This window comes from Nicotiana sylvestris, chromosome 2 (genome assembly GCF_000393655.2).
Source record: "Nicotiana sylvestris chromosome 2, ASM39365v2, whole genome shotgun sequence".
NCBI classification, from domain to species: Eukaryota; Viridiplantae; Streptophyta; class Magnoliopsida; order Solanales; family Solanaceae; genus Nicotiana; species Nicotiana sylvestris.
Window position 1 is genome coordinate 154,829,828 of NC_091058.1, and position 20,283 is coordinate 154,850,110.

Sequence of the window (20,283 nt, forward strand, 5' to 3'; positions counted from 1 at the left end):
AATTGTTATTACAAAATTGTTGAGAAAATTTAGGTTGAGATTCGTCGAAATTTTTATGCTATTATATATTTAAATGAACATTTTCTCCTATGGCTTTAGTTGGTAATTTTTTCACATGAGAGTATAAGTGGAGTTTTCTTGATACATGTTTATATAGGAAAATTGCTTAAAAAGTCATTTTTGTTAACGTTATTAGCAAATGCTTTTTTTTTTTCCCTCCAATTTGATTTGAAGCTATAATTTTTATATCGTGATATAAGTCCACTAAAAGAACTAAAAATTACCAACATATTCACCAATAAACTAGATTGGTTGGTAATTTAGCAATATATTACCAATATTCTTTTTGGTTGATGCATTATCGATAGATTAATAACTATTACCAATATTCTTTTTGGTTGATGCATTACCGATAGATTAATAGATTATTAGATTAGCTTTGATTATTCACCCCCCTCACTAATATTTTTGTTTTTTGGTTTCCCACTCGGTGTCCGATATTCGTATTGGAACCCGACTATTTCTGGATTCGTGCTGCGTAGGGCCTCATTCGGAGGGAAGCGCTTCCTACCAAGATTTTTTCTATATTCATGACTCGAACTCGAGACCTCTGGTTAACCTCACCAATATCTTTTGGTATGTTTTTGTATAAATATAATGGGTTAAGTACAACAGAAGTTGGCTATCTCTCAATTGGCTATCTCTCGGCAAATAATATAATGTTAGTATCAAACACCATCATATAAATGGAATAAGGATGAACCAAATTATCTATCACAAAGGCCATGACAGTGTGCAAATTTTTTCATTTCACATTGAAGCTCAAAGCAAAAATAAAAGAAAAAATTAAAAGAGAAAGAAGGAAAGAAAAGTTATAGTTGGATGTTTTAATAGCTGCAATCTTAGTATTACACCTGATCCCTCATGTATTTATTTGCTAAAATATAATAATGTCACGACCCATTTTCTGTACAAGTCGTGACTGACACCCGATCACTAAACATGATTGAGCGAACCATCTGTGCTTATCAAATCTATTATAACTTCAAACTTTATATGCAATAAGGTAATACTTTAAACAAATACTTTTGATTAATTTAAATATTTAAAATAAATCAACTCCAAAACTTTATTCGTAGTAACTACTGAAATATTGCTAAGTTATTATCCAAAAACACCTTAATCTTAACCCACCGACTGTGTCTATGAAGCCTCTACTGATAAACTGACGCACTGCTTAGGACATGAGATTTTCTGGCCAGTTCTCTAAGTAAACAAAGAAATAGCTAAATAAATATGACTCTAAGAAATACTCCACGAACAAAAGCGGAGCTCAATAATAGTACTGGAAGTGAGGGAAGTCATAACCCGTAGCCTGCTCGCTGCAAAATCGGTTCATACGTTATACCGCAGACCAACGTAGGTTCCCAAAAAGAGAACGTCAGTACCATCCATTGTACTCAGTGAGTCTCAACGACAGGGGACAAAACTTTAATAACATATATATTACGAGCAAAGGTTCTAAATGCATGTAAAACATAAAGCTTATAAAAATAATTCTAAAATAATTGCATAATAGCAGTTTATGAATATTCTAAAAGAAATTCTTTTCTTTTTCTTTCCAAAAAAATATACATCACTTTATACTTTGGGAGTTCCAACTATCCTGACCTATTTCTGTTTTAGTCACCGTGTGATCGGCACGAGTTCGATCCCAACCTAATCGAATAGGCTCAATCCACGAGGTGCCACTCGCTTCATGGTTCTCAGCGCTCATGTATCATACCTTAGCATGGCTAAGTAAATTCTCAGCAACGAGACCCTCGGCTCGTGTGTTCCCTACTTTGGCACAAGTAGTTTCAGGAAGTCAACGCCTTGGTCAGGACCCTCGGCCTGGACGATGACCCCTTCTCAGAATAAAGGATACTCACAAAAAAAAAATCTTTCTAAAACTTCTTCTTGTGACTTTTCAAGTCTAAATCTTTCAAACAGACTTATTCTGGAATCCTTAAAGGTAAGGTATGGCATAAGAATGAAATGAACATTAAAAATTATTTCTAAAGGTTCTTGCTTCTTCATTAATTTTCAACATGAAAATGGCATATGAGAATAACACAAAAACAAAATCTGAAAATTTATGCACATATGTCAAAATAATCATCTAAACTTTAGCTAGAAAATAATTCTAAGCTAATAGGTACTTACTCGCCCCAATTAAGTACATATAAACTCTTTTAAGCAATTCATCAAACACCTTGTATGCGTGCTTTTGTGAGTTAAACTACTTTAATGGAAAATTTCCTTCAGGCAATATCACTATAAATTTGGAACAAATATGGAAAGAAAGATATAGCTCTTCACCAAACACTCACAAAATTAATAGTTCATTACTGCAACTTCTGAACACGAAAAATTTGACGAGTATTTATACCTGTATTTGGATTCTAGATCATAAAATTTCAGATATGCCTAGTTCCAAAAGAAAATAATTTAAATGCCTAGAAAGCTCAGAACATTTTGCTTTCTCTAATCTGTCTAGTAAAGTTAAGGATCTCATGTTGTTTATTTCCCACTACAATGTAATTGGGAGTCTTTTTGGTGTTCTACAAGTACCATTAAATTACAGGAAAAAAGAAAAAGAAAAATACAAAGTCCCCTGAAACTTCAATTTAATTGTAATTCAAATGCAAAGACAACTGAAGTCTTTAAGAAAGAGTGGACAAATTATATCAACTCACCTCAAAACTCCTCGAGCCAATACGTAGGCCCTAGTCCAATTTATACCCGTCAAATAATAGATTCTACAACAACCAGTGCATTTTAATTAATTTTAAAGTTTCATACCTAAACATGAAATTTATTGTTGATATAGAGAAAGAAGGAAATTAACTATTCAATTCCTACATATTACAACTGTAGGGTAATTGACAATAGGAAATTTTACATACCCGAGTTCATGAATTAGTGATTTATAAAGAACCCTAGATCTTCTGTTGCCTGCATGAGTAAGCAGCCTATGTTTCGTGAGTTAGTTCTGGTTTTTGTCTAAGGCTTTTGCCTTCTAACCTTTTTTGTAGATGACAGAACTTTGTTCTGTTTTCTTAAGACTTGAAGTTTTGTTTTTCAACATCCCGTTTTATGGGCTTTAGGCTCCCCCCCCCCCTTTTTTTTAACTTAACTAATAATTAATGATACCCACCTTTAATAATTAATAATATTAAAATTATTAATATTACCCTAATTATATATTCAATTATTTATAAATAATTTAATATATAAAAAAATTAATTCTATATTTAGCGTGTCTTGAAACTTTTATAGATTTGAGGAATGTTACAATCTTCCATCCTTAAAAACATTCGTCCTCGAATGTTGCTAGAGCCTTATTCTTAAGCTAACAATCATTCCTTAGGTCCTTGAACCTCTTAAGTTTTCTTAGAACTACTCACTCTTCCAAGGGACTCAAAATTTTGGCTAACTCCCTAAATTTTTAAAATTTTCGGCAGAGTTTTCCTTGTAAATTGGACTATCCAAAAAAAATATCCCTGTCACAAATACCATAACTACACCACCAACAACCAAATATACCATAACAGGCCATTCATAGGTACCATACACAGCTCATAAATTAATTACTCACACTCCAAAAAGGAGGTACCACAATAACCGAAAAGAATCTAAAGCACAATACTTTAGCACAAGTAAATCAATTTAATGAATTAAATATACTTTGGCATAAACTAAATTACTACAACAACTAAGTATCTAGGAAGGACATAAACACTTGCTAACTTGTATTTAATAAATGAAATATAAATGTCAAGCCAAACCTAGTTTCACATACCTTGTTACTCAAATAAATATGGATATTTCTTTCTCATATCTTCCTCGACCTCCCACGTAGCCTCTTTTGAATCATGATTACTCCACAAAACTTTTATCGATGCTATATCCTTTGTTCTCAACTTTCTTACTTGCCTATCGAGAATTTCTATAGGTACCTCTTCATAAGTCAAGACTTCTTTAATTTCTATGGTATCGGTAGGTATTATATGTGACTCATCATGAATGTACTTTCTAAGCATATGCACATGAAAGACAGGATGAACAAAGGACAACTCAATAGGCAACGCTAGCTCATATGCCACGTTTCCCTTCTTTTCTATAATCTCATAAGGTCCAATAAATCTAGGACTAAGTTTTCCCTTCTTACCAAACCTTATAACTCTTTTCATTGGTGAAACCTTCAAAAACACCTTGTCACCAACCATGAACTCTAAGTCATGATGCCTCTTATCAGAATAGGACTTTTGACGACCCTGAGCCGCTTTTAATCTTTCTCTGATTAGCTGAACTTTTTCTAAAGCCTCACAAATAAACTCTGGACCAATCAACGTCACCTCTACTGGTTCAAACCAACCCACTGTACACCTACATCTTCGCCCATACAACGCTTCATAAGGAGCCATACCAATGCTAGCCTGATAGCTGTTATTGTAAGCAAATTCTATAAGCGGCAAGTGATCATCCCAATTACCTCCAAAATCTATAACACAAGCTCGCAACATATCTTCGAGAGTCTGAATGACCCTTTCTGCCTGTCTGTGGATGGAAAGCGGTGCTCAAATTGACCTCGGTACCTAATCTTTTCTGAAATACCTGCCAAAAATGCACTGTGAACTGAGGGCCTCTGTCAGATATGATTGAAACTAGAGTACTATGCAATCGGACTATTTCTTTGATGTACAACTGTGCATACTACTCTGCGGAATCTGTCGTCTTTACCGGTAGGAAATGCGCGGACTTTGTTAGTCGGTCTACAATAACCCAAATTGAATCATGCTTATGGTATGTGCAAGGTAGACCTACTACGAAATCCATATTAATCATCTCTCATTTCCACTGTGGTATCTCTATATCTTGAGCTAGGCCACTAGGCCTCTGATGCTCGGCTTTGACTTGCTGGCAATTCAAACATTTAGCCACATGATCAACTACTTACTTCTTCATGCCTTTCCACCAATACAACTCTTTCAAATCCAGATACATTTTGGTAGCACCTAGGTGGATAGAGTACCTCGAACTACGAGCTTCTTCCATTATGGCCTTCCTAAGACCATCTACATCAGGCACACATAACCGATTATTCAACTTCAAAACTCTGTCACTTCCTAGAGTGAAAGTAATGATTTCTTTGTTTCTAACTCTTTCTTTAACTTCACTAAGTACGCATCTTCATCTTGCTTAGCCTTAACATGCGCAACTAAAGAGGATTGCGCTAAGGCATAAGTAGCTATACCTCCTTCTTCGGTCTCATCCAGTCTAATTCCATCATTTGCCAGTTTTTGAATTTCTCGACCCAAAGTTTGCCTTTGCACTGCAAGATGGGCCAAGACAGCCATTGACTTCCTACTAAGTGCATCTGCTACCATATTAGCTTTGCCCGGGTGATAAAAAATATTGATGTCATAATCTTTCAATAGCTCGAGCCACCTTCTCTGACTCAAATTTAATTCTTTTTGCTTGAAAATGTACTGGAGGCTTTTGTGATCTGTAAACACTTTAGAATGCTCGCCATAAAGGTAGTGTCACCATATCTTTAATGCAAGCACCACTGCTGCAAGTTCCAATTCGTGAGTGTGGTAGTTTTTTTCATGATTCTTTAACTGCCTGGAAGCATAAGCAATAACTTTTACATCTTGAATAAGAACACAACCAAGACCCACTCTAGAGGTATCACAATACATTGTGAACCCACCCGAACCTGTCGGCAAGGTTAACACAGGTGCAGTGGTCAACCTCTTCTTTAACTCTTGAAAACTCTGCTCACAAACATCTAACCACTAGAACTTAACTGCTTTCTGGGTCAACTTAGTAAATGGAGCTGCAAGTGAGGAAAATCCCTCTACAAACATTCTATAGTAGCCAGCTAACCCCAAGAAACCCTTGATTTCAGTTGGCGTTGTCAGCCTTGGCTAGTTTTTGACTGCTTCTGTCTTGTGAGGGTCTACTTTTATGCCTTCACTAGATACTACGTGGCCTAAGAATGCCACTGACTGCAACCAGAACTCACATTTTGAGAATTTGGCATAAAGCTCATTCTCCTTCAAGGTCTGCAAGGCTATCCTAGGGTGGTCTGCATGCTCATCCTTGCTCTTAGAGTATACCAAAATATTGTCTATGAATACGATAATAAAGGTATCAAGGAATGGCTTGAAAACTTTGTTCATGAGGTCCATGAGTGCAGCTGGAGCATTTGTCAACCCAAAGGACATCACTAGAAATTCATAGTGCCCGTAGCGAGTTCTAAAGGCTGTTTTAGATATATCTTCTTCTCTGATTCTCAACTGATGGTACCCTGACCTCAAGTTTATCTTTGAAAAGTACTTTGCACCCTGAAGTTGATCAAATAAATCATCAATTCTTGGAAGTGGGTACTTTTTCTTAATGGTAACTTTATTCAACTGCCGATAGTCGAGGCATATTCTGAGAGACCCATCTTTCTTCTTGACAAACAGGACGGGGACACCCCACAGTGAAACACTCGGCCTGATGAAGCCCTTGTCAATAAGGTCTTTCAAATGTTCTCTCAACTCATTAAGTTATGCCGGAGCCATCCTATAAGGAGGTATATATATGGGCTGAGTGCCTGGCATGAGATCAATGTCAAAGTCTATGATTCTTTCAGGAGGATGTCCGGGAAGGTCATCTGGAAAAACTTCTGAAAATTCTCTAATAACAGGCACAGACTGAAGAGTTGGTGGTTCTAATTCTGTATTAATGATGTGAGCCAAATAGGCAAGACGCCCCTTACCGATCATTCGTTGTGCCTTAAGGTAAGAAATAAACTTACCTACAAGCAATGTTGAACTACTCTTCCACTCTAAGACTTTTTCATTTGGAAATTGGAACCTGACTATCTTGACATGACAATCTAACATGGCATAGCAGGAAGACAATCAATCCATACTCATGATCACATCGAAATCCACCATTTCTAATTCTATGAGATCGGCCTTGGTGTTGCAACCTTGGACTGAAACTATACAACCTCTATAGACTCTTCTGACTTTTACTGACTCGCCAACTGGAGTAGATACTAGGAATGGCTCATTAAGTTGTTCAGGTTCTAGCCCAAGGTTAATTGCAAAGTATGGAGTCACATATGAAAACGTTGAACCTGGATCCATTATGGCATAAGCATTATGTGAGCAAACTAAAAGTATACCTGTAATAACTTCTGCAGATGCCTCTACACTCTGACGATCAAGTGTAGCAGACAAACGGGGTTGTCCTTCCTCTTTGAGTAACTCGATCTACACCTCCGCCTTCCCATGCCCAGTCTGATTATGAGAACCACGAGCCTGAGGTGGTGCAACTGCATTAGCGGAGGAACTAGGAGGACGAGTTGATCCACTACTGAAATTATGTCGCAACTTTGGGCAGTTGCCCTTTATATGACCAATGTCTCCACAATGATAGCAACCATGAAACCTGAGCTTGCATTGACCTGAATGTTGCCGCTTACATGTTCCACAAAAACCTTGTTGGTGTGAATATTTCTCAGCATGACTCTGGCTATGTGAGGATGATGTCCTAAAATTTTGATCCTGGCGAGAATGGTTTCCATAACTATGAGTACGTATGAAGGAAGACCCACCACCTGAGTGACGACTGGACTGAGCTGGTGCTAATGACTCCTTATTGGAGGGACCCCTTCCCCCTCTGCTGGATATACCATTAAACTTGCCCGTTGTCCGAGCTTTCTTGTTATGCTTTTTTTCTTCTCTTCTTTGTTGCCTGTCTTTTTCTAAGTACTTGGCGAATCCCACAATAGAGGAGAAAGCTATCATTCCTACCACTGCAACTGATGTCGTATCCTTAATGTGGTAAGCCAAACCGCCAACAAACTTATGAATCTTTGCCTTTTCTATCTTAACCATGTGAGGAGCATGCTTAGCTAACCTTATGAATTCCATGTAGTACTCTTGCACACTTTTATTCCCTTGCTTGAGTTGTTCGAACTCTATAGCCTTAGCTTCACTATCCTTTTCCCGGATAAAGTTAGCCATGAAGGCCTCTTCAAATTCTTCCCAAGTAGGTGGATCATCATCTTCATCTCTTTCCTTTTCCCACATCTCAATCCAAGTGCCAGTCACATCTCTAAGCTGGTAAGCAACTAGCTCCACAGCTTCATCATCAAATGCTTTCATCGCTCGGAGGGCTTTCTTGACACCCTCCAGCCACAACATTGGATTTTCATCAGCTATAAAACCATGTAACAATGGAGGACTGAACTTCAAAAATTCATTCACTTTTGAGGACTCAAAATTGTTCTGTCTATTTGATTGAGGTGGAATCTCATCTCTTCTCTCGTTCTGATTGGCCATGAAGTATTTAAACATCTCCATAGCACTGTTGACATCATTAAACATCTGACCCACCTCTGGAGATATAGCTGTCAAAGTCGGAGCTGCTGTTGGGGGCGATACTGGATCCTGAGGTACTGGATCATCATGCTCCACCCCTCCTTCTTGTTCAACTCGGGGTACTTGGACCCCCTATGTGGATTCACTGCTCCTTTTATTAGTTGAAGCCTTTTTAGTTCTACCTTGAGCCACAATAGTAGCAATAGTTTCTTGAGAAACATCCCGAGTGACGGTGTCAGAGTTGCGAGTACGAGCCATTTCTGCGAGTTTTGGAGAAACAAATACATTAGAAAATTTCTTAGAGGTAGGACTTACTGCACGATCTAAAGTATAAAAAAAATAAGACTTTTCTTAAATGCTTGTAGCCTCCTATTTATAAGTATGGTGCGCTTCATACCCATAAACAAGACTCTACTAACACGGCTTCATAGACCCTTATGACTCAATAAACCTGAGGCTCTGATACCAAGTTTGTCACGACTCATTTTCAGAACAAGCCGTGACCGGCACCCGATCACTAAACATGACCGAGCGAACCATCTGTGCTTATCAAATCTATTATAACTTCAAACTTTATATGTAACAAGGAAATACTTTAACCAAATACTTTTGATTAATTTAAATATTTAAAATAAATTAACTCCAAACTTATTCATAGTAACTACTGAAATACTGCTAAGTTATTATCCAAAATATCTGAATATTAACCCACCGACTGTGTTTATGAAGTCTCTACTGATAAACTGATGCACTGCTTAGAACATGAGATTTTCTAGCTAGTTCTCTAAGTAAACAAAAAAATAGCTAAATAAAGATGACTCTAAGAAATACTCCACGAACAAAAGCGGAGCTCACCACTAGTACTGGAAGTGAGGGAAGTCCTAACCCGTAGCTTGCTCGCCTACAAAACCGGTTCTTACATTGTACCGTAGACCAACATAGGTTCCCAAAAAGAGAATGTCAGTACCATCCATTGTACTCAGTGAGTCTCAATGACAGGGGACAAAACTTTGATAACATATATATTACGAGCAAAGGTTCTAAATGCATGTAAAACATAAAGCTTATAAGAATAATTCTAAAATAATTGTATAATAGTAATTTATGAATATTCTAAAAGAAATTCTTTTCTTTTTCTTTCCAAAAAATATACATCACTTTATACTTTGGGAGTTCCAACTATCCTGACCTATTTTTGTCTTAGTCACCGTGTGATTGGCACGAGTTCGATTTCAACCTGATCGAATAGGCCCAATCCACGAGGTGCCACTTGCTTCATGGTTCTCAGCGCTCATGTATCATACCTTAGCATGACTAAGTAAATTCTCAGCAACGAGACCCTCAGCTCATGTGCTCCCCATTTTGGCACAAGTAGTTTCAAGTAGTCAACGCCTTGGTCAGGACACTCGACCTGGACGATGACCCCTTCTCAGAATAAAGGATATTCCCAAAAATCTTTTCTTTCTAAAACTTCTTCTTGTGACTTTTCAAGTCTAAATCTTTCAAACAAACTTATTCTGGAATCCTTAAAGGTAAGGTATGACATAAGAATGAAATGAACATTCAAAATTATTTCTAAAGGTTCTTGCTTCTTCATGAATTTTCAACATGAAAATGGCATATGAGAATAACAAAAAAAATCTGAGAATTTATGCACATATGTCAAAATAATCATCTAAACTTTGAAAATAATTCTAAACTAATAGGTACTTACTCGCCCCAATCAAGTACATATAAACTCTTTTAAGCAATTCGTCAAACACTTTGTATGCGTGCTTTTGTGAGTTAAACTACTTTAATGAAAAATTTCCTTCATGCAATATCACTACAAAATTAGAATAAAGATGGAAAAAAAGATATAACTCTTCACCAAACACTCACAAAATCAATAGTTCATTACTGCAACTTCTGAACACAAAAAATTGATGAGTATTTATACCTGTATTTGGATTCTAGATTATAAAATTTCAAATATGCCTAGTTCCAAAAGAAAATAATTTAAACGCCTAGAAAGCTCAGAACATTTTGCTTTCTCTAATTTATCTAGTAAAGTTTAAGGACCTCATGTTGTTTATTTCCCACTACAATATAATTGGGAGTCTTTCTGGTGTTCTACAAGTACCATTAAATTACAGGGAAAAAAAAGAAGAAAAATACAAAGTCCCCTGAAACTTCAATTTAATTGTAATTCAAATGCAAAGACAACTGAAGTCTTTAAGAAAGGGTGGACAAATTATATCAACTCACCTCAAAACTCCTCGAGCCAATACGTAAGCCCTAGTCCAATTTATACCCGTCAAATAATTGATTCTACAACAACCAGTCATTTTAATTAATTTTAAAGTTTCATACCTAAACATGAAATTTATTGTTGATATAGAGAAAGAAGGAAATTAACTATTCAATTCCTACCTATTACAACTGTAGGGTAATTGACAATAGGGAATTTTACATACCCGAGTTCATGAATTAGTGATTTATAAAGAAACCTAGATCTTCTGTTGCCTGCATGAGTAAGCAGCCTATGTTTCGTGGCTCTCTGTTTCGTGAGTTAGTTCTGGTTTTTGTCTAAGGCTTTTGCCTTCTAACCTTTTTCGTGGATGACAGAACTTTGTTCTATTTTCTTAAGGCTTGAAGTTTTATTTTCCAACAGCCCATTTTATGGGCTTCAGGCTTTTCTCCCCCCCCCCCTTTTTTTTAACTTAACTAATAATTAATGATACCCACCTTTAATAATTAATAATATTAAAATTATTAATATTTTCCTAATTGTATATACAATTATTTATAAATATAAAAGTAACTCAAAACTCAATCACAAGGGTTTAAATCCGTAATAGAAGTATAATTTAAGATTTTCAAAAAAATAAATTTAAATTCTATATTTAGCATGTCTTGAAACTTTTACAGATTTAAGGAGTGTTACAAATTAGTTATTAGAAGACCCATTGTAGCCAAAGCGGGCGTTAAGGGTCTTGTGGGGCTCAGGTTTTAGACTTGCTTGATAGGACTATTGACTTGACATGACACGTATCTCTTTAAAACTTCCATGTAGCTCCGTCGAAGCGATCCTGTAACTATATAGTGGTGTACATTTCCACCCAAATTTATATTTGATTTCCACTATGCTCCTCTATTGTATTAAGTATGTAACAAAAAAATCAAGTTCATACATATATAGGGACAAAAATTGCATATTAGGGTTCATCCAGTTATATGTTTCTCATCCATACCTAGCCCCTCAAAAATTCAACTTCAAAAGGTGCAGCCACAAACACTGTCACAATAAGAAATAAAGACGAACTTTTTAGGAAACAAAAACATAATGAGAAATCTAAAGTATGAATTACTAAGGAAAAAATTACTTATCTATATGAATGCAGATGAGAAAAACTTAAACTTATCTACATGATCACTCCAGGAAAGCCCTTGTGACATGGGATAAATTATGCCTGCCTAGATCTGCTGGGAAACTTAACATTATTGACATCTTCAAGTGGAATAAAGCTGCTTTGTGCAAACTACTATGAGCAGTAGCATTGAAAGAGGACAGATTATGAATACAATGGATACATGGTATCTACATCAAGGCGCAAGATCTAATGCAAATGAAGACACCACAACAAGCTAGCTGGCTAGTTATAAAGATTTGTGAAGCAAGGCAATGGCTAGCTGAAGCAGAAGATCCTATCACAATGTTAGAAGGAATGGTTGACAAAGGCAGATTTAGCATAAAAAAGCTTACAGATCTCTTATGCCTCAGTATGAAGAGGTCTCATGGAAAAGTCTTATGTTGGCTAGAGGCTTACTACCTCAGTACCAATTCATATTATGATTAGCTGCCCAAAAATGACTATCCACACTAGACAGACTAAAGAGATGGAGGGTGCAGGTTGCTCAAAACTGTGCTATGTGAGACTGATTCTATTGAAGATCTTCAACATCTATTCTTCTCCTGTCCATATTCAAACAACATGTGGTGGATCCTAACAAGATGGGCAGAGATAATAAGATCAATTGGCAACTAGGATGGGGAGGTGACATGGCACTCCAGGAAAGTTAACAATTGCAGACCAAAGGCAAGTACCCTGGATTCTTATTTGCAGCAACAATCTACCATATCTGGGCAGAAAGAAATAGATGCAGGTTTACCAATCAGAAACTGGAAAGCAAACAGCTCATCAGAGAGATCATACTATAACTGCATATGAAAGGGCAGAAAATACACAAGTGGAAGAAAGAGTTAGAACAGTTAAATAGTTACCCTGTAAGCTCAAGTGAAATTAGTGAGTATAGTTCAAGTGAAATTAGTGAATACATCGTGAAATAGCGGTTCTAATTGTAATTGATGAATGACTCTATAGACCAGGAGAGTCATCTTGTACATATTGAGTTACTTGGTTAAATAAAATTTTGCAGTTTAACCAAAAAAAAACTTAAACTTGGTTCATATTTTGTACAAAGAAACTAAATTTTTTTAGTAGACTTTCATATTCCATTAATTTGCCTTCTTCAACTATTTTTTTTGTAATCTGCCCAGTTAATGCCTTAAAAACATGGTAAATAAGGTTAAGCTTTGGTTTATCTTTCTGGTGGATCTAGACATTTACAGGCATTTTACATTCGCATGTTTGATATGTGAAAAATGATTGATACATTTCTAACTTATCTTGCCATCTCTTTCAGCAAGTGAAGTATGTCATCAATTCTACTTCCTGACCTGCTTTGTACCAGCCGGTATTTTGTGTACTTCTGGGCGCTAAATAGCCTTGCTCAACGCCCTACACCCTTCTCTTGAGCGCTTAATTGAACATTTCTCTTGAGTGCACACATGTAAACAAATGTGTTGTCTTCCTTGAGTAAAGTCCATAGTTCTTGAGCATATTGAGCATTTTGGTTTGGATGTATATCTTCTTGCCTCTCTCGTTAGTCTGCTCCCTGCTCACAGTAAAGTCTAGTATGAAGTTTACCGGTGCCTCTCCTTCATTTTCTTGAATTCCTACAACAAAATCCCCAAGTTATAAATCTTAATCCTGCATTGCTACATAATAACTTTGATGCAGGAGAGCCTGCAATATGGAGATTGATATTACCTCATTTTAAAGCAGTGAGCTACTTGTTGGAACACCCAAGAAAATCCAAGACAAACTATTGAACTACATAAACTCAAAGCCATATTTAAGGAAGTAATAAGAAAACACAAGATAATGCCGCTAAAAGTCGAATCATATGACTCCATCGAGAAATTCTGCTAGCAGCAGTGTAAGTTGAAAAGGAGGCGAGTGCATAATCTAGAATAGTGAATTTATGATGAGGTGTGCTCTTTTTATACATATAAAATTAATTTTTTCTGCATAAGCATATTCATCTGTAACACATGTATCACTTAGTATCTCTCTATTACATTCATCTCTAGTTCCACTTTTATCCTAATTGCCCGTGAATAGATAAAATACTCAATGAAGCCTTTTCCTTTCTCAATGCGTTCATGAAACCAATAATGAAAGATGACGGGATACTAATGGTTTCTCTGGTGTACCTTATAATCCTCATGCTTCTCAAAGAACATTTTCCGCAAAGAATCCACGGAAAGGAGCAATGCCAGTTCCAGTGGCAAGCTGTAAGATGAAAAGATCAAAGTCTAATAATATTATGCTTAGCCATTTTGAAGGGGAGAAAAGTCCCTGATGGTGACAACAAATGTGATGGCCCGAAAGGTCATCTTGTGTTTTAGAACTCAATTCTACACTTTTAAGCCTTAAAAATCTCATTTTTAGCCTCCTCGATTTGCACGCACAGTCCAGACGTATTTTCGAAAAGCTTTTATGTTAAATATTGTTGAAAATAAGAAATTTTGCCTAAAACTTCATTTGAGTTGACTTCGGTCAGTATTTTTGGTAAACAGACCCAGATTCATATTTTGGCGGTACCAGTGGGCCCGTATCGCAATTTGGAACTTGGGAGTATATCCGAAATCGAAATCAGAAGTCCCTAGCTTGAGATATCGGACTTTGTTGAAATTTGAAAGTTAAAGGCTTAATGAAATGGAAGTGTTTGACCAAGGTTTGACTTTTTGGATATCGGGTTCGTATTTTGGTTTCGAAATCCAGTATAGGTCCAATACCCTATTTATGACTTATCTGTAAAATTTGGTGAGAAATAGAGTTGGTTTGATGTGATTCGGACGTTCGGTTGAGAAAATAGAAATTTTAAAAGTGTTCCTGAGAATTCCATTTGATTTAGTGCTAAATTCGTAGTTTTAGGTGTTATTTTTGCGATTAGATTGCGCGAGCAAGTTTGTATGATGTTTCTAGACTTGTGTGCATGTTTTTTTTGGAGCCTCGAGGGCTCGGATGAGTTTCGAATAGGCTACAAAGTGATTTGAACTTGAAAAAATTTGTTGGTGTAACTGATCATGTTACAGGCCTCTGATCTCGCATTTGCAAGATCAGGTATCGCAATTGTGCCCTCTAAAGGGTTCGCATTTGCGAGATACTCATCGCAAATATGAAAAGAAGATGGGTCATACAAGTTCGCATTTGCAAAGTACTCGTCACATTTGCGATATGGGTATTTGGGGGGGGGGGGCAGTTTTCGCATTTGCGATCTTGGGGTCGCATTTGAGGCTAGCTTAGTTCGCATTTGCGAACTTTTCATCGCATTTGTGAAGATAGCAGAAATGTGAGAATCTTCGCAAATGCGATGGATTTCTCGCATTTGTGGGCTTCGCATTTGCAAAGCCCAGGTCGCATTCGCGACATCTGCAGTTGGTAAAACTAGACATAGACGGGATTTTTTCTCATTTTTCAAAACTTTCAAAACAAGAAACCCTCTAGGCGATTTTCCAATGACCACTTCTTCTCCAAAACATTGGTAAGTGATTATAAACTAGTTTCTTTCAATCTTTCACTTTATTTTACAAGATTTCAACTTAGAATCTAAGGTTTTCATGGGGAATTGAGGGTTTTTGGGTAGAAATTAGAGATTTCAAAATTTGGGGATTTAGACCTCAAATTGAGGTCGAATTCCAAAACCAATTACATATTCGGGCTCGGGGGTGAATAGGTAATCGAGTTTTGGTCCAAATTTTGGGTTTGGACCAAGCGGGCTCGAGTATTAACTTTTGTTGACTTTTTCAATATTAGCCTAAATTGGATCCTTTGCAATCATCGGTAGTTCCTAAGGTTTGAAGGGAAAAGTTGTGATTGAGCTTTGAGTTTGGGCGTTGGAGCGAGGTAAGTGTCATGGTTAACCTTGGATTGAGGGATTAGGTCTTATTTGCCTATTTACTACATGTTTGAATGTTGAGTACAACACATAGGTGAGGTGACTAGTACCTATGCGTTGTTGTCGAGTCATAGCATGCGAGTGAGTCTTATTCATGAAATTGTAGCTTTCCGTGATCATATTACCCATGCTTAGCTTAACTTACCGTTATGTTGATCGTTCATATCATATTTATGGATTTTGGTATTGATTGAGTATTGATTCAAAGTTGAGGTTGGTATTGTGGAACCAATTGTTAAAGTAAGACTTGTTCTTGATATTTCTAGCTCCCTGTTGTTGTTTCTTTTTTTAGGTGAGGGAGAGTGTTAATGCACGAAGGGTGATGTCATGCCATGTTTTGTGAGTGTTAATGCTCGAAGGGTGATGTCGTGCTATATTGTGAGTTTAATGCACGAAGGGTGATGACATGCAATGTTATGAGAGTGTTAATGCACGAAGGGTAATGCCGTGCCGTTTCTATTAATTATCTGGTGAGGTTGAGAGTAAAAGCACAAAGGGTGATGCCGAGCATTTTTTCGTTACTGTGTTACTTGTTATTATTGGTTCAAGGTGTATTAGCTGATCAAGTTTCTTTACTGCTGTGATCCTTTATCTTGTAATCTGCTCAGTATGTCCCCCTTCTAATATTATTTGTCTATCTCTTGCTTGCCATTATTTTGTACATATACTGTTGAATTGCACGAGTTTGTTTATGGTACCTTGTCCTAGCCTCATCACTACTTCGCCGAGGTTAGGCTCGACACTTACCCGTATATGGGGTCAGTTGTACTGATACTACATTGCATTTCTATATAGATTACGGTACCGGCCCTAGCTGATCGCGAGGTTAGTAGCTGGACTTGATCATCGGGAGACCAAGATAGATCTGTTGGCGTATGCAGACCCTGGAGTCTCTTCCTAGTCTTGATATTTTACTGTTTCTTTTCCTCCAAAACATTGTATTATCTTTCAGACTCTGTTAATCGTAGTATCTCGTAAGTTGTGTCTCCAGATCCTAAATATTTCAAATATTTTGGGTTTTATAATATTCCGCAAACTCTGTTTAGCTTAATTAATTCTGTTAGTAAAAATTGGTTGAAGATGATCTTGTGAATTCTCTAACGTTGGCTTGCCTATCAAGTGAAATGTTAGGCGCCATCACGCTTCTGAAGGTAGGAATTCGGGGTCGTGACAAGTTGGTATTAGAGCACTTGGTTACCTAGGTATCACAATTCACGATCAGGCTTAGTAGAGTCTGGGGGATTGGTACGGAGACGTCTGTACTTATCTCTCAGAGGCTATAGAGTTTAGGAACAAGTTCAATTCTATTCTTCTCTATCGTGCGATTTTGTTCTCTCAATGCTAATCGAACTCTTCTACTTTTGTTCTTTCGCAGATGGCGAGAACACGTATCGCATCTTCAGTTGAGCAACAACTAGATCCCTTAGTGGAAACTCCTACAAGGGGCAATGGACGAGGTCGAGGCCGTGCCAGAGGTCGAGGCAGGGGCAGAGCTCATCCAAGAGCTCGAGTAGCAGCACCAGCAGTGGAGCCTCAGGTTGAGATTGATGAGGAGGCTCCAGCCCAGACCATTCCAACATGACTAACTCAGGTCCTAGAGGGGTTCATCGCCACCCCGGTACTTCAGGATTCTTTGGTCTGTCTAGTGGGCCTCATGGAGAGTGTGGCATAGACCGACATATTTCCTGTAGCACCAGATGTCTCTCAGGATGGGGGAGGAGCATAGACTCCCGCTACCAATGCTTCGGAGCAGATGGCTCCTCATTTTCAGACTCCAGAAGCTCAGCCCGTTGGGGTAGTTCAGTCAGGTATTGTGGCACAGACCGGTGATGGATCAGCTATGTCTTCTGAGGCTTTGTGGAGATTGGATAGGTTGACCAAGCTTTTCCCAGTTCATTTTAGCAGTGCATATTCAGAGGATCCCCAAGACTATCTGGACAGTTGTCATGAGGTGTTACGAAACATGGGAATAGTGGAGACTAATGGGGTCGACTTTGCTGCATTTTATTTGTCGGGTTCCGCCAAGAAATAGTGGAGGGATTATATGTTGACCAGTCTAGCTGGATCACCGGCTCTTACTTGGGACCAGTTCTCTCAGCATTTCTTGAGAAGTTCCTTACTATCACTCAGAGAGAGGACTATCGGAGGCAGTTTGAGTGTTTGAAGCAGGGTTCTATGAATGTCACTCAGTACGAGACTCGATTTGTAGATTTGGCCCGTCGTGCTATTTTTCTACAACTTACCGAGAAAGAGAGAGAGAGAGAGAGAGTGAAGAGGTTTACTGAGGGACTTGCTTAGCCTATCAGATTGCAGATGGCTAAGGAGACTGGGAGTGAGTTTCTTTTCAGGTGGCAACCAATGTTGCCAGGCGAGTCGAGATGGTACTAGCTTAGGGGAGTGGTCAGGGATCTGACAAGAGACCTCCTCATTCTGGTGGAATCAGTGGTGCCTCGTCTGGAGGCAGGGGCACTTTTGGTAGAGTCCATCCGCCTAGGCCATTTCATTTAGCACTCCAGGCTTCTCACGGTGCTTCAGGTGGCCGTGGCCCTCATATGGATTATTTCGATCAGCTAGCCCACCACAAGCTCCTATTAGTGCACCTCCGCTCTAGAGTTTTTAGGGTGGTTACTTAGGCTGACATGGTCAGTTTCAAGGTCAGTAGTCTCAGTAGCAGAGGTCTTGTTATACTTGTGGTGACCGGAGGCACATTGCTAGGTGTTTCCCTCGTGCATCGAGCAGTTCTCAACATTAGGGTTCTCGTGCCATGGTTCCGGTACCGGGTGATTCACCGCCCGCTCAGCCAGCTAGAGGTAGGGGTCAAATAGTTAGAGGTGGAGGTTGGGGCATTAGAGGTGGAGGTCTGGCTACTAGAGGTAGAGGCCAACCAGACATGTCCCGTCCTCGAGATATCGTTCAGAGTGGTGGGGCCCAGCCCTGATGCTATAGTTTTCCATCCAGGCCTGAGGCTGAGTCATCTGATGCAGTTATCATAGGTACAGTTTTAGTCTGCAGTAGAGATGCCTCAGTTCTATTTGATCCGAGTTCTATTTATTCCTACGTGTCATCCTTTTTTAGTTCATATTTGGTTGTTCCTCGTGATTCTTTGAGTGCCCCTGTGTATGTGTCCACCCCTATGGGAGATGCTATTGTTGTAGATTGTGTTTATCATTTGTGTATGGTTACCATTAGGAGTCTTGAGACTCGTGTAGATCTCCTACTTCTTGATATGGTTGATTTTGATGTTATTTTGGGGATGGATTGGCTATCACCTTATTATGCTATATTGGACTGTTACGCCAAGACAGTGACCTTAGCCTTGTCGGGGTTGCCTCGATTGGAGTGGAGAGGGACTCCAGGCCATTTTACCAGCAAGGTTATCTCTTATGTGAAGGCTCGACATATGGTCGAGAAGGGGTGTCTAGCTTATTTGGATTATGTCCGCGATTCTAGTGCAGAGGTTCCTTCGATGGATTCAATACCGGCCGTTCATGAGTTTCCAGAGGTGTTTCCTGCAAACCTGCCGAGGATGCCACCCGACAGGGATATTGACTTCTATATCGATTTGGCCCCGGGCACTCAGCCCATTTTCATTCCGCCATACTGTATGGCCCTGCCAGAGTTGAAAGAATTGAAGGAGAAGTTAAAAGATTTGCTTGATAAGGGCTTTATTAGACCTAGTGTCTCGCCCTGGGGTGCGCTCGTATTATTTGTATAGAAGAAGAATGGATCGATGAGGATGTGCATAGACTATCGGTAGTTGAACAAAGTCACTATCAAGAACAAGTGTCCGTTGCCGAGGATTGATGACTTATTCAATCAAATTTAGGGTGCCAAGGTCTTTTCAAAGATCGATTTGAGGTCTGGCTACCATCAGTTGAGGATTAGGGCATTTGATGTCCCTAAGACAGCTTTTCGGACTCGATATGGGCATTATGAGTTTCTAATAATGTCATTTGGCTTGACAAATACCATAACAACATTTATGGATTTGATGAACCCGGTGTTCAATCCTTATTTGGATGCCTTTGTGATTGTGTTTATTGATAATATTTTGATCTACTCCCGCAACCGAGAGGAGCATGAACAACACCTTCAGATCGTTCTTCAGGCTTTGAGAGACAGCCAGTTATATGTAAGTTTTCAAAATGCGAGTTTTGGTTGAGCTTAGTCTCCTTCTTGGGGCACGTTGTATCAACAAAGGGTATTCGCGTGGATCCTAAGAAGATTAAGGTAGTCAAGAATTGGCCTAGACCCACATCAGCTACAGAGATCCGGGGTTTCTTAGGATTGTCGGGTTATTCTTGTCAATTTGTGGATGGGTTTTTATCTATAGCAGCCCCGTTGACCAGGTTAACCCAGAAGGGTGCCCCGTTTAGATGGTCAGACGAGTGTGAGGCGGGCTTTCAAAAGCTCAAGACTGCTTTGACTAGGGCACCGGTGTTGGTGTTGCCTACAAGTTCCGAGCCTTATACAGTATATTGTGACGCATATTGTATTGGACTTGGTACGGTATTGATGCAGGATGACAAGGTGATTGTATATGCATCACGACAACTGAAGGTTCACG

The 20,283-nt window shown here is 38.5% G+C and overlaps 2 protein-coding genes across 2 annotated transcripts; both read right to left on the reverse strand.

Annotated features, from left to right (window-relative positions):
• Positions 1-6,602: 6,602 nt before the first annotated feature.
• On the reverse strand, positions 6,603-7,190 carry LOC138885816 (uncharacterized). Its single transcript, XM_070166800.1, has 2 exons — positions 7,031-7,190; positions 6,603-6,934 (listed from the first exon to the last, which is right to left on the reverse strand). The coding sequence occupies exons 1-2, from the start codon at positions 7,188-7,190 to the stop codon at positions 6,603-6,605; spliced, it is 492 nt and encodes a 163-aa protein (XP_070022901.1).
• Positions 7,191-7,316: 126 nt separating this feature from the next.
• LOC138885817 (uncharacterized) lies at positions 7,317-8,435 on the reverse strand. Its single transcript, XM_070166801.1, has one exon. The coding sequence runs from the start codon at positions 8,433-8,435 to the stop codon at positions 7,317-7,319; it is 1,119 nt and encodes a 372-aa protein (XP_070022902.1).
• Between the last annotated feature and the right edge of the window lie 11,848 nt (positions 8,436-20,283).